General features: G+C 47.4%; 5 protein-coding genes across 5 annotated transcripts; 3 read left to right on the plus strand and 2 right to left on the minus strand.

The window, feature by feature from the left end:
• Positions 1-2,315: 2,315 nt before the first annotated feature.
• On the plus strand, positions 2,316-3,718 carry FOIG_03840 (uncharacterized protein). Its single transcript, XM_031201866.1, has one exon. The coding sequence runs from the start codon at positions 2,638-2,640 to the stop codon at positions 3,118-3,120; it is 483 nt and encodes a 160-aa protein (XP_031069390.1). The 5' UTR covers positions 2,316-2,637; the 3' UTR covers positions 3,121-3,718.
• Positions 3,719-4,721: 1,003 nt separating this feature from the next.
• Positions 4,722-7,422, plus strand: FOIG_03841 (uncharacterized protein; the record flags this gene model as incomplete). The annotated part of the gene is made up of 5 exons (XM_031201867.1): positions 4,722-4,850; positions 4,899-5,239; positions 5,287-5,962; positions 6,016-6,101; positions 6,152-7,422. 5 exons carry the CDS (start codon positions 4,722-4,724, stop codon positions 7,401-7,403), a joined length of 2,484 nt encoding a protein of 827 aa, XP_031069391.1. The 3' UTR covers positions 7,404-7,422.
• A 100-nt stretch (positions 7,423-7,522) lies between these two features.
• FOIG_03842 (uncharacterized protein) lies at positions 7,523-9,246 on the minus strand (the record flags this gene model as incomplete). The annotated part of the gene is made up of 1 exon (XM_031201868.1): positions 7,523-9,246. The coding sequence occupies exon 1, from the start codon at positions 9,110-9,112 to the stop codon at positions 7,523-7,525; it is 1,590 nt and encodes a 529-aa protein (XP_031069392.1). The 5' UTR covers positions 9,113-9,246.
• A 713-nt stretch (positions 9,247-9,959) lies between these two features.
• FOIG_03843 (uncharacterized protein) lies at positions 9,960-10,436 on the plus strand (the record flags this gene model as incomplete). Its single annotated transcript, XM_031201869.1, has 2 exons — positions 9,960-10,139; positions 10,191-10,436. 2 exons carry the CDS (start codon positions 9,960-9,962, stop codon positions 10,434-10,436), a joined length of 426 nt encoding a protein of 141 aa, XP_031069393.1.
• A 313-nt stretch (positions 10,437-10,749) lies between these two features.
• FOIG_03844 (ATP-dependent RNA helicase FAL1) lies at positions 10,750-12,649 on the minus strand. The gene is made up of 4 exons (XM_031201870.1): positions 12,452-12,649; positions 11,366-12,406; positions 11,156-11,321; positions 10,750-11,104 (listed from the first exon to the last, which is right to left on the minus strand). The coding sequence occupies exons 1-3, from the start codon at positions 12,558-12,560 to the stop codon at positions 11,263-11,265; spliced, it is 1,209 nt and encodes a 402-aa protein (XP_031069394.1). The 5' UTR covers positions 12,561-12,649; the 3' UTR covers positions 10,750-11,104; positions 11,156-11,262.
• Between the last annotated feature and the right edge of the window lie 198 nt (positions 12,650-12,847).

The raw sequence follows: 12,847 nt of genomic DNA on the forward strand, positions 1-12,847 counted from the left end.
AAAAAGAAATGACTGACTTGACAAGCGGCAGAAATCGTCGAATGAGACGAGTGTGCCAAGAGGAAAATGATTCGAAAATGCTGGAGAAAAAAGAGAGAAAAAGCAAAGAAAAAGCACACCTGTCAAATTTAGTGGTGATTCGATCTTGAGAATCGAAAGATGTCAAGGAAGGAACTACCTGACCCAACCAGACATGACTTTCTGGAACTGAGATGAGACATGAGGCAAACGAGATAGCGATTTCGTGTTTGCTTCATCAATCGATTCAATCATTACAAGCCTCTATTACTCCTTCTAAGGATACTCCTTCTACGCATATTCATCTTCTTTCGTTCCCCCACTTCAATCTCACAGCACATGGCAAGGGACGGAACCGCACGTGGCATCAGAGACAGCCACGGCCCGGAGAACTATTGAACTCTTGAACAAGACATATGCAATGTGATTGTGATACAATATCCTAAGATGCAGAATAAGTCAACTTCAGAGTTCAGTGGTGATAATGACTCGATCAATTGAGCAATTTATGACCTTTCACAACATCCTATTTGGGTATGCTAATGTTGCTAGATTTCCGAGTCAGCCTCAATCCTACCCACACAAAGTCACTCTCTACTGTCAAGCCCTGCGATTTTCTATGCAAGTCTCCCAGGCACAATCACACTGTCGCATTGAACCCTTGTTCTTCCCCGGTGCATGATCCCTGTAGGAATTCAGGTACGTTTTTGCACATATCTCTCGTCAACCATCTCTCCCTTCGTCCTATCTCACTATCGTCTACGTATTCATTGTTCGCACACTTTGCGCTGACTCGAGTACCATCAACACCTTCTCAATGATCCACTAGCTCTTGTCGATCCCGTCTTCGAGATGCAAGCCAGGATCTTTGTGCAGATTATCCGGTTCGCTGATCTACCAAAGCATTGACCACGCACCACGGCCCAGTGACAACCGCGCGTGTGTGGGCATTATTCGGTTTCCCAATAGCTTGCGGTCGGCCTGCCCTCTTTGGTCCCAAAAGGAACACCGGGGCTAGTCTTACGCTTGACAAGGGAGAGACAATTTACACTGGTAAATCACCCGGGACTAGTGAGCACAAGTCAGGGGTAAACCTACTGCCCCCTAGGAGCAAGAAAACTTGGTACCTCGATCCTAAGTGACAAAATAGGCCTTACAAGAAACCTCCTAACCTGAGAGTAACTTGCCTAAGATTATCATAATTTACCTAACTATTTTTGTCATTTAGGATCAAGGCCCCAAGTTTTTTGACCTCCCCTGGATTGGAATTGGATGCTCGTAACGGCTTCTTCTTTCCATCAAGCTTCTGCTGACTCTCCCCCATGAAATGGACTCCTCTGTCTATTGGTCGCCTGATGATAATAGCGTGGGCTTTTAAGAGTCTGTGCGAGCATGTCTTTTAATGTTGTGCATCGTCAATCCGCGCCTCACCCGCACGCACGAGCATGATGGTTTGTTAGTGACGTTACTTTCCACAGCACAACTTTATTTAAACAATATCAGAGTTTAAGCATGAATAATGAACAGAACTGCTTTCTCACGGCTTGTCAACTCTTCACAAGTTCACCCCGAAGTCTCGCATCATCGTCGATCTAATCGATGAGTATCCACAGCTTCGACCCGACAGGCAAAAGAACCTTTCCTCACAACAATCACAACAGAAAAAACAGAAGCTTGGTACCAAGAATGGCTTTGACCCTTGATATCATCGGGCCGGATCGTCTTCCCCCGGCGGACCCAAACCAAATTTGGTGCTTCACCGGGGGGTTATTCCGACTGCTCTTTTGATCCCAGTCGTTCTGTTCCTGGCTAAACGAAGCGGAACCAGTCAACCGCAGTCTAGAGAACAGCCAAGGTTGCAGCGAGATTAGGGGGGATGGAATTTTCGAATGGAAGCTCGGGAGAAGGGCTCACGAATGTGATGGCTCATGTGAAAAAGTGCCGCCTTCAACATTCCAGTCGACGGACAATATTAACGACCCGAGAAACTCTCAACGTCGAAGTTAACTTGTTCAGGAGATCTTTAAGCGATTGGGATACACGCTAATGAATTGGGTCGTGGTAATGCACTCAATCTTGCATATCCATTCCGCACCATTTTACGATTACCTCAATTCGGACGAAAGGGCGGCACAGGGTCTTGCTGAACTTGGCCGATATCTACAATGGCCGATATTACGGTACATCCCCAAACTACAGAGCCATATCTCAGTAGCATTTTGCGTTGTTTTTCATCACTGCTCATTTACCAGCTTTCACAAATCCCATGTCTCCCCAATAAAACCCCCCCTGCCACCGGGAATCTTCCCCGAACGCTCCCTCGGTTCCGTCATTTCATTTCAGTTCTCGTTAACAACGCCCTTTTTCCCATCCCACATGGCAACCTTTCCTCTTTACTCTCCAGTTGGTAAACTCTCATTCAGCCTTTACTGGATATTGACCATGTGCGTGGCGTCGGACTTTCTCTATTAGGTTCAACTAGGCTTGTCCTAGATACAAATCCGTGTCTGTGCCGTGCCCCGGACTCTGGACGGTTTTTGTCTTGCATGACTCTTGCGCTTTGATCTCCAGTTCACGCTGTGATGACCTGATCCTTATCCCACTGCCAGGACCATCTCTATGCCCGATTTGAGAACATGTCAAGGCTGGCTGAGACAAGAAGTCATCGAGATGATAGAGAAAACGGTGAGAGATACCGAAAAAATACATCTTTTTTTCAGGGTTCACGAGGCAGCAGTAAATCCCCTGTCACTACCACGTTTTACCACACTCCGGGGACTCTTTCACGCCGCAGAAGTGCATAAAATCCCATGCCAATCAACCCATTCCATGCATCCCCCAAAAAGAACCCATATCCGAATATCATCCAACACACACACCCATCCTCTGCACCATCTCCCACTTCCCATCCCTAGACCCAACGACTTTCTTCGAGAAGGACTCACCAGGGGCAATCCCGGACCGTTTCAGCCATGGCCAGAAACAGACCTTCCCTCCGAAGATCCCCTTCGCTTCGTTGACCAGAGAGCCGGTAACCTAGGCTGTTCTCGTCATTTAAACTTTCTCGCTTGGGTTTCAGAATACGGGTTTTGTCCTGACTAACGGAGGTTTTTTGGGGGGGTTTGCGACAGGAGAGCAACAAAAAACGGTAGCTGACTCGGTTGGGGATGGCGATTGATTGCCTGAAACGCACTTGGAATGACATGCTGGTGGTGATAGATAGATCGAAGCTTGTCTGTTTCCGGGTGAGATTGGGCTGAAACTGAGGTTCTCATGGTTGATGACAGTTCCGATAAGATTTAGTCTGGATGAACATGAATCGAGGACGATGGTTACGTCAACGACATAATAGGAGACCTCGCAAGTGTCAGGAACTGTCCAGTGCTTGCGCCTCGAGGACCAAGTTGGCAAAAGAATGCGAGCCTAAAGGGACTCAAGGCGTGGTGCCTGAACAGCATGAATGCTAAGCTTTGTCTCATCGGCAGCCACAAGCGTTGAGCTTTAACTAGCTCCTCGGAGGTGCCCATCAAGGGACACTCAACTGAACATGAATTCGAGCGGCGTCGATATCTGAAACTACCTACCTTTGAGTTTGTGTATTGATAAGTGCCAGTGGTCTCCCAGCCTTATTCATGCCTTACACTAGTTCAGCTGAGATGGCATAATAATAACGTCATGACATTTACAAGGCATTAACGTCCAGTTGTGGCATTCATATTAAGTTCACAAGTGATGAGTGTAACGTTTGCTCCGTCGGCAAGGGGTTGCGGATAGAACGATGTTGTGACTGTAGTTAACTGCCGAGTTGTTGCAACGAGCCATGTTTGACGTTGCGTTTAAGCTCATGGATTATCAAACGTGTTGCCGCGCGTATAAGTCATGTTACCTGACGATATGTCCATTGAACAGGGTCCAGGTGTGATTGAGAGAAGGGCACTTGTGGAAATAACTGTAATCGCAGACATCAACTCCAAGCTCCACTGGCAACGCTCAATTGTAACTTCACCATGCCAACCCCAGAACTAAAAACTGGAAGTGCCTTTCTCGATATGAGTCTTGTTCTAGATAACGAACGGTGCTGGAATAAGCTTGGCGGCTATCTCATTCCGCTAGCGTCCAGTCCTCGAGGCTTAGAAATACCCTGGAATATATCTCTTCACCTAACAAATGTAACAACTCTGAGATTGTAATAATGAAGGTCATATTTTCCGAGTTCATTGACAGCCAATATCCCAAGAGATGGATAGTCGACTGTTTTCTTGCTCTTCTCTCCCCAACTAGCCTGCTTGTGTGGCTTGTTCTGAGCATAATTGAAAGTCACTCCAGTCTTGGGTAGTTCTGAATTGCCTCATTATGGGATCACCAGCATTGAAACGCGCAATAATAAGAAAGAATTGGCCATGAAAGTACTTGGATGACTGGAGTTCAATGTGATTGATAGGCTATCTGTACACATTCTTTCCCATCGGGAAATCGGCTGCGTTCTGCGGCGCTTACTTGGGTGCCGCTTTCCAATTGACAAGGCGCAATCAGCACAGCCTGATTAGGCTGTCAAGAAGAGCATTCCCTAAACTTCACTTTTCATCTTCCACTTACCTCAATGATTCGAGCTTGAGAGCTCTCTTCACCATACAAACCAAACAGCAGTATTACATTGGGAAAAGTTTCGCCTTTCAAATCAATATTCCATCCCAATCTCTGCGATGGAGATTCTCGGAGCTATCGCGAGCTCTATCGCTCTGGCGCAAGCGGTCAAAGGGACACTCAAAGCTGTCGACTTTCTGCGACAAAACTCTGACATGAAGAGGGAATGTGATAAACTAAGGAAGGAAGTGAGTTGGCGGGATAAATGTGGTTATGAATTGTTCTAAAAATGACAGTTACTCATGATTGACTGCTTCATCATGCAAGCAAGGGAACAGACAGGCCAGATGGTGTCAGCACAACGACTTCTTGGGATCGCAGAACACCCACTAATCTCCTTAACGATACAAGAGCTTGAAGAGCTATTGGAAGAGCTTAATGAGATTGTGGAGAAGTACTCACGCTCCCGTAAGGCCCACGATCCGAAGCGATACACGGATAAGGTCAAATGGTTCTCCGAAGTAAGCAAGATTGAAGAGCTTCGAGAAAGAGCTCAGGCTGCTAAGTCTAATCTGCACATGGCAATTACCTTTCGGGTTTCTTCTATGGTAGATAGGGGAAATGTGCGACAAGAAGTGTGAGTTCTCGTTGTGTTGTGTTATGCCTGGGCTGACATATTGACAGTCTCTTTCACCGCGTGGCTCAACAGTTGACTTGCTATACGCAAGAGACTCACCGTATCTCTCAAACTTTACCCAGGCTACTCCAGGGACCCCAACCCGTGCCGCAAAGTTCAACCACAAGTCTACAACCCGGGACGCAAGGCACAACGATTCACAACAAGCCAGATCCGCCAGCAATGGAAGAGAACAGGCTTACTGAGACCTCAGAAGTCTTCTTGACAAATAATACCAATCAGACCGTTACCGTCATCAAAGAGGAGAGCTTCGTCAGTGTGTCATCCATCCAACCCCTCGGCACACGTTCATGTGGCTCGAGATGCCAATGTCGATGTCACCGAGGACGACGAGACCACACTGGTGCATGGGTAGTCTCCCTCTTCTCTTCGTGGCTCACTCGATATGAAAAAATCGATGCCAATTGCCAAAGCAGATGCAGGTGCAAGTCCAGCGTTGAGTTCGAATTTCGCCTTCCAAGTTGGCTGTGGGCAGGAGTCCTTTCGTTTCAGGCATCGAGAGGACCAAATATTACCTTCTCCTTACGTCAGTCAAGAGATCTTGGGTTTGACGAATACTTATGGAAGACAATATCTAGCCCATCTCTACTAGAAACCCGTATCAGAGAGGGGTTTGTATACTTTCCAGATGACACAGCTGGAAGTGCCTGGCCCTTGTTATTGGTAAGTAAAGTAGACGTACAATAGGGTGATAAGCTAGTTGACGAGGGCTCCAGGTAGCATTGCATAACCAAAATCCGGATTGCGTAGAAATTCTTCTCAAGTTGTGGGAAAATATATTGCCAAGTCAGGGGTTATCCAGGTTTGTCCCTTTACAACATGCATATGATGGTCACCGCTGATGCTGGACAGAGAAATGGGATACCGACTAATGCCATATTATACTAGAGATGCTGGGACTGCAATTAATACAGTGATAAACAAAATACTTTCTTTTGTGCAAGACTGGGAAGAGGTGAGCATAACCAAAGTTCACATAGCGGCAGCAGAAGGTGGATTGTTGGATGCATTACGGGAGCAACCCTGGGCCATTGACGAACTCGACGAAAACGGACACGCTCCAATTCACATTACGGTTGAGTATTACAACCTTTTGGGACTCGAGCAACTGATCGCGGCCAAGGCTGATATCAATCGACAAGATGTTGTGGGCAGGACCCCCCTCATGATGGCCGCTCGCAAAGGGAACGACACAATGGTCCAGAAGCTCTTGGGGTATTTTGAGTGCCGGAGACTTATTGGGTCAAAGGTAGATATTTCAGGGAGAACTGCGCTGCATTTTGCTGTCGAGTCAGGATCCTCAGCTTGTGTCAGGTTGTTACTTGAGGCTGGAGCCCCCGCATCAAAGCTGAATCGTTATGGTGAAATTCCGATGCAGCGCCTTGCATGGGGAAAGCAAGAAGACCAGGAAGAGATTTACGAGATAATTGAGCTTCTACGAGCTTGTGGAGCTGATATCGAATCGAAAGAATTACATGGTTGGACACCAGTATTGAGGGTATGTCGAAAAGGTAATGTCCCTGTCCTCGGGGCTCTTGTTAGGGCAGGCGCATCACTTTGTGCCATCGATTCAAAACAAGAAGGCATACTTCATCATACGGCTTATTCTCTAAACTTCGATATTGTCCATTACCTTGCAGAACAAGACCTTGAGGGTATCGACCCACAGCTTCGAGAAATCTCCCGTGGCGACACTCCTCTAGGCTGCTTAACATGGATCTTTAATGAGTACAAGTTGCCTGAAGTTACTATTCCCACTGAGGATCAACAAAAGGACTTCATAAAACTCTATTTCGACTTGCTAATACGCGATTTGGAGCGTCATATATCAACCCTCAGGGATGTTCAAGAAGCAATAGAAGATAGAGACTCAGGGGCCACAACAGAACTTCTTGATCTCCTTATCAAGAGGAATAAGGACGGTTTCCGGCAGGATCTTGTTGATTGGTATAGAGGCCTGCAATCTTATGTTTCAGATGGTCAGTGGGATAATTTGATGGAGGCAATATGCGAGGAACATGATGAGACTGTTGAGAAAGTTAAGAGGGCAGCCGTTGCAAGAGAAAAGACTATGACGGATCCTGAGATAAAGGAATTCTTTTAAGGGCGAACGTGGAGCAATTGGATAACTTATCGTCGTAATGGAAAGTAACGGAATCACAAGCTTGAAAGATTTGTGTAATGGATTGTTGTGTATTCCTTCCTCAGTCAGCTATCTGCAAATTATCTCTTCTCCGTGAGCTCCTCTGCCCTTGTCTGTTCATCGTCTCCCTGTCCATAAAGAACATTATCAGACAGATCCTCAATCTTCAAGAAACACTTTCGGCCCTTGATAACCCAGAATCCAAGTCCAATGACCAACATGACTCCAAATACAACAATAGCAAAGTTCATGTCCCCAACGGCTGGGTTTGGCGATCCAGGGAAAAAGAAGAATACAGTCGTGATGACAGTGTAGATGATGGAAATAATGTTGAGCGCTGGTCCAAATCTTCCAAGACCAAATTCTCCTCCCGAAGGTAACTTATCTCGACCAACGGCCATCAAGACAGCGATAGGGATAGCGTATGAGATTGTCAAAGCAATGGTGCTGACACTCAGAATGGCTGAAAGGGTGGTGCTTGAGAAGAAGTACAAAAATCCAAGGATGTTGATGAAAGCTCCTTGGAGAATCAGAGATCGTGCAGGGACTTGCCAATAGGGGTCGACGTAGGCGAAGTAATCTCCATATGGAAGACCTCGATCACGAGCAAAACTCCAGGTCAGTCTTGACGCTGAGGTCAAAATTGACACACCCTGACCAAATCCGTTAAATGTGAAGAGAGCGATCAATACCGCACCTCCCTTGAGACCAACGACATTCTGAACAACCTCGATGAAAGGAAATCCAGAGGGAGCATCCAGAGTCGTAGCAAGGTCTTGGATGCAAAACAAGCAAGCTACCAAGAAGATGAAGCCTGAAATGGCGCCCATAACAATAGCCAGAACCATTGTTCTCGGGGCATTACGTCGAGGCGCGGGGATTTCTTCAACCATATGAAGAACAGAATCGTATGCAGTCAGAGCATACGCAGACTGAACGAGTCCAAGAAACCAAACCACGCCATCAGCCCAGCCGGTTTCATTGATCCAAGTTCCAAAGACGAATTTCGGTGATTGATACTCGAGAGTTGAGTTCGTTCCAACTAGGATTGGGAGGGCGAGACAGAAGGCGATGAAGAGACCGACGAAACCAACGGCGACAAAGTTGTTGAACCAGGGGAGGAACTTTTCCGATCGGCAGCCGACGTAGTTTACAAACGTAAATAAGATGTTGATCCCAGTGTAGACCAGAAACATAACCCACCCATTATTCATCCCCGTCCACTCCGGGTCAAACATGAGTTTCATGGACAACACAAACTCCGCCATAAACGCAATCTGCGAAGCCGAAAGACACCACCACCCAACAACACTAATAAACGCCGTCAAATAACTCGCAAACCTGCCCCACGAGGTCTTCCAAAGCTTGCCCACCCAGAGCGCCTGGCCCAGCGCAGACGGCATGCTAGAGCACATTTCGCCCAGGGACATGGCGATACACACATTGCAGAGTGTGACGAGGACAAGGCCCCAGAGACAAGTTACAGGTCCACCGTTCTGGATACCTGTTGCGAGGGATTGTGCGCAGACGGCCCATGTGCCGAGAATGCAGAAGGCGAGGGATAGCATGCTCAGGGTGCTGAATTTGCGGGTGAGTGCCTGCTCGTGCCCGAGGGCTGCGAGGTCGAGAGCATCGCGTTCGGCCTGGTTCATTTGTGTTGCTTTCTCCATGGTACGCCAGAGCTTGAGTCGATGGTCGGATGAGTGTAGTAGAAGGGTGTGATCATTCTCTGGCAGTGAAGCAAAACAAGATATATAACAAGATGTATATCAAGTATGATATCGAAGTCGATATTGAATTGTTTGGTGATCTACTACGGGACATCGCCGTCTTATATATCCATCACTTATCTTTTACCCCAGACTCCCATGTTACACCAGCCCGTGCGCTAGTAAACCTCCGCATCGAACAACGTGCAAAGTATACACCCTTTTCAGTTTAGTGCAGGCGATTTGGAGGTTTCCGGGTGGGTTTCCAACTAGAGAATAGATCGCTTCCAGGGACTGTACGGGTGACTCGGCGGGTTGGTGCCTTATCTAACGGTCGAATTACCTCATGGGTGTTTGGAGGGTAGCTGATAAGGGTTGCGGGGGATGGAAGTTGTAGACATTTGGATCTAGAACGAGCCATTGGGGATTGTCATTGGTTGTTAATTTACGAAGAGCTTAGCTATCGCTTTAACATTCCTAAGAAGGTAATGGGGGACAGAAAAGGTAGGGGTTGTCAGCTGCAGAATGTAATGACTTACAACCTGTCACGGCATTGTGTTTTCTGACTCCTCCAAAATGGCTTGTGTAAATTCCTATTTCTAGGAAACGAGCGAGAACAGAAGCTTTCATCTAACTGTATGCGTTGTGAATTATTGAGAAACATTCGTAGAAAGAACAGTCTATTGAACTTTGCTTGAAGAGCTCTGTGTATAAAGATGAAGCTGTGTTCATTACCCCAGGTTCTACGCCCTCAAGCGTTCCAATTACTTACATGCATTGATTTACTTTACACCTTGTAACAAACACCATGGCTGACAGTCAGAATAACCGGGAGTCAAACACCGTAGTTGGAAAAGAACAGTACGAAGAAGCACGAAAGAACTGGCTCGACACAGCCAAAGCAGCTCAGCAGGCCAAAAACGAAGCCAAGCAAAAGTACAACGAAGCCGACCCCGGCACGCCCTACGTCGAATGGCTCTTGAGACAGGTACAACATCATTACAAACTGACGCAGGCCATCGCTAACCCCTGCTAATAGAGTCCCGCATTCACCAGGGCCTACCATGCATTCGGTAAAGCCCAAGCCAAGTTTGACGAGGTCTATCTCGAGTACGACAATGCAGCGGCGCAAGCATGGATCGATGCGAAGAATGCTGAGAAGAAGCGGCTGTGGAATAGGGATGAGGATGATACGCCGTTCCTGATCATTCTACCAGAGAATATTCCTCCGCCTCGCAAGACGGAAGAGGAACTTTGGTGGGAGGGCACAAGCAAATATGAATAGCATTTACTACACTTGGTCATGGGTCGGTGAAGCTATGATAGAAATTCGTATTTCCGGGCCGAGAATCATTGGCATTTGTAAGTCGATGTCAAGTTATGTAAGGATTAGGAAATGTTTTTGACCAGAAATGTTCATGCATTAGTATATGCTTCTTTGAAGTCTGAGTTGGCCGAAGAGCAGCGTCGCTGAGGCTGAGTACCAGCTACAGCTAAGTCCACAGGGCTTATGCGTGCCTGTAGCTAAAATGAACGTCAAGCAACACAGTGTACTTTATACTCAAAACACAACCGGCACAACGAAACTCGCAATATGTTACAGTTGCAATCTCTTTACCCCGTGGGGAAGATCTCACGATGATCTCCAAAAGCAATCCATCACGTAAAAGAAACAAACTCCATCATCTTGATCGTGATAACACACAAAAGCATGGACGTTAAAATTGGGCTTCGGCATTGACCAGGATCATCATCTCGGCCCACACGCGTCAAAGATGGTGCTTGTACGGATTAGGAAATTTCGGGCGACGAGACTGATAAGACGGGATCATTTGTTCTGTATCAATTTTTGTAATTATTTTATTTGACTACATGTCCCAAAGTTCAGGGTCCTTTTGATGCCCCCCTTCTTCTCTTGTTCTCGACAATCTGGTTCTCTGCTGCACTTTGAATCTGCCTGGATTAGTTGTGTTCAGAGAGTATGGATGTGAGATGGCAACCTACTAAGCATAGTACACGGCCCCCTTCCTCCACGCTTTTCACCACGTTCTTCGACGCGGGTCCTTTCTTCCTGATTGAATGCACTTGTCACTGAATTACTGACTCTTTGCTTATGCAATAAGGTCGGCAACGTTCATGGGCATCTCGTCGATCTGGGTAGAGTAGTACACTAAAAAGTCAGCTTCATCCATAACCAGGAGCGGCAAAACTTACACTCAATGTCTCTCAGGATGCGCACATCTTCGGTAGTAACAAAGTTGATAGCAACACCCTTGCGACCAAACCGACCACTTCGACCGATGCGGTGGATGTAGTTCTCACGGTTACTAGGAAGGTCGTAGTTGATAACTAAACTGACCTGCTGAACGTCGATACCACGAGCCCACACATCAGTCGAGATGAGAACACGGCTGTTGCCCTGTCGGAAATCCTGCATGATGCTGTCTCGCTCCTTCTGAGGCATGTCGCCGTGCATGCTGCTGACTGTAAAGTTCGCCTCGCGCATCTTGTCGGTAAGCCAGTCGACCTTGCGTCGGGTGTTGCAGAAGATGACGGCTTGCGTGATGGTAAGGGTGTCGTAGAGATCGCATAGGGTGTCGAATTTCCAGTCCTCCTTCTCGACGGCGATGAAGTACTGCTTGAGACCTTCGAGGGTCAGTTCGTCACGCTTGACGAGAATGCGAACGGGATCGGTCATGAATTTGGTCGTCATGTCGAGAACGTCGTATGGGAGGGTGGCACTGACGACCACGACTTGAGTGGCCGGGGGGAGGTATCGGTACACATCATAGATCTGCTCGCGGAATCCCTTGTTAAGAAGCTCATCGGCCTCATCGAGGACCAGCATCTTGATGTGTCTGGTGCGCAGGTGTCGTCGTCGAATCATATCGGCCACACGGCCTGGGGTGCCTGAGACGATGTGTTGACCGTAGTCGAGCTTGCGGATATCCTCTCCAACGTTTGTGCCTCCAATACAAGCGTGACATTGCACGTTCATGTAGTCGCCCAGAGCCATGACAACGGATTGAATCTGAGTAGCCAATTCTCGTGTCGGTGACAGAACAAGAGCTTGTGTCTCTCGCACCGCGGTATCGATGACCTGCAGCATACTGATGGAAAAGGTAGCTGTCTTTCCGGTACCAGACTGCGCCTGAGCAATGGTGTCGCGACCCTTGCAGACCTGAACGATAGCTCGAGACTGAACAGCAGAAGGCGACTCGTATCCGTAAGCGTAAATTCCACGAAGCAAGTTCTCTGCAAAACATTAGCTACATCACAGAACTGACCCTCACGACATACCCTTCAGCGACATCGATTCGAAAGTAGGATGGACCGTAACCTCCTTGGAGGTGGAAAATTCCATCCTCTCATCGGCCTTTCGGTCAATTCCTCCAGCGCTTTCAGCCATGATTTCGTCTGTTGTTGATGAATATTTGTAAAATGAAGAATTACGCTTTCGCGATGAAGTTGGGGATTTTTCCGGGGTCAAAGTTTTGGTCTGCAACTTTTAGAACAAAGACGTAACACAGCGCGCGCCGGATATTCTTCGGTCGGCAATTGCGCGCCTGAACGCCACTGAAACTCGCGACAGGCTCCGTAATTTTTTAAGCATCAAGCTCACCTCAACTTTACCATCTTCATTCAGTTGAAGATCATTGTATTTCCGATTTGTGATACCCGCGAGAGTTTTTGCAG

Source organism: Fusarium odoratissimum, assembly GCF_000260195.1.
Source record: "Fusarium odoratissimum NRRL 54006 unplaced genomic scaffold supercont1.4, whole genome shotgun sequence".
NCBI lineage: Eukaryota > Fungi > Ascomycota > Sordariomycetes > Hypocreales > Nectriaceae > Fusarium > Fusarium odoratissimum.

Excerpts from the sequence above, each read along its gene's own strand:
- FOIG_03840 (XM_031201866.1), top strand. The coding sequence starts at position 2,638 with ATGCCCGATTTGAGAACATGTCAAGGCTGGCTGAGACAAGAAGTCATC.
- FOIG_03844 (XM_031201870.1), bottom strand. The coding sequence starts at position 12,560 with ATGGCTGAAAGCGCTGGAGGAATTGACCGAAAGGCCGATGAGAGGATG. Across the intron at positions 12,407-12,451 it reads CGAATCGATGTCGCTGAAGG|AGAACTTGCTTCGTGGAATT; the intron begins GTATGTCGTGAG and ends AATGTTTTGCAG. Across the intron at positions 11,322-11,365 it reads CATCCTGAGAGACATTGAGT|TGTACTACTCTACCCAGATC; the intron begins GTAAGTTTTGCC and ends CTGACTTTTTAG.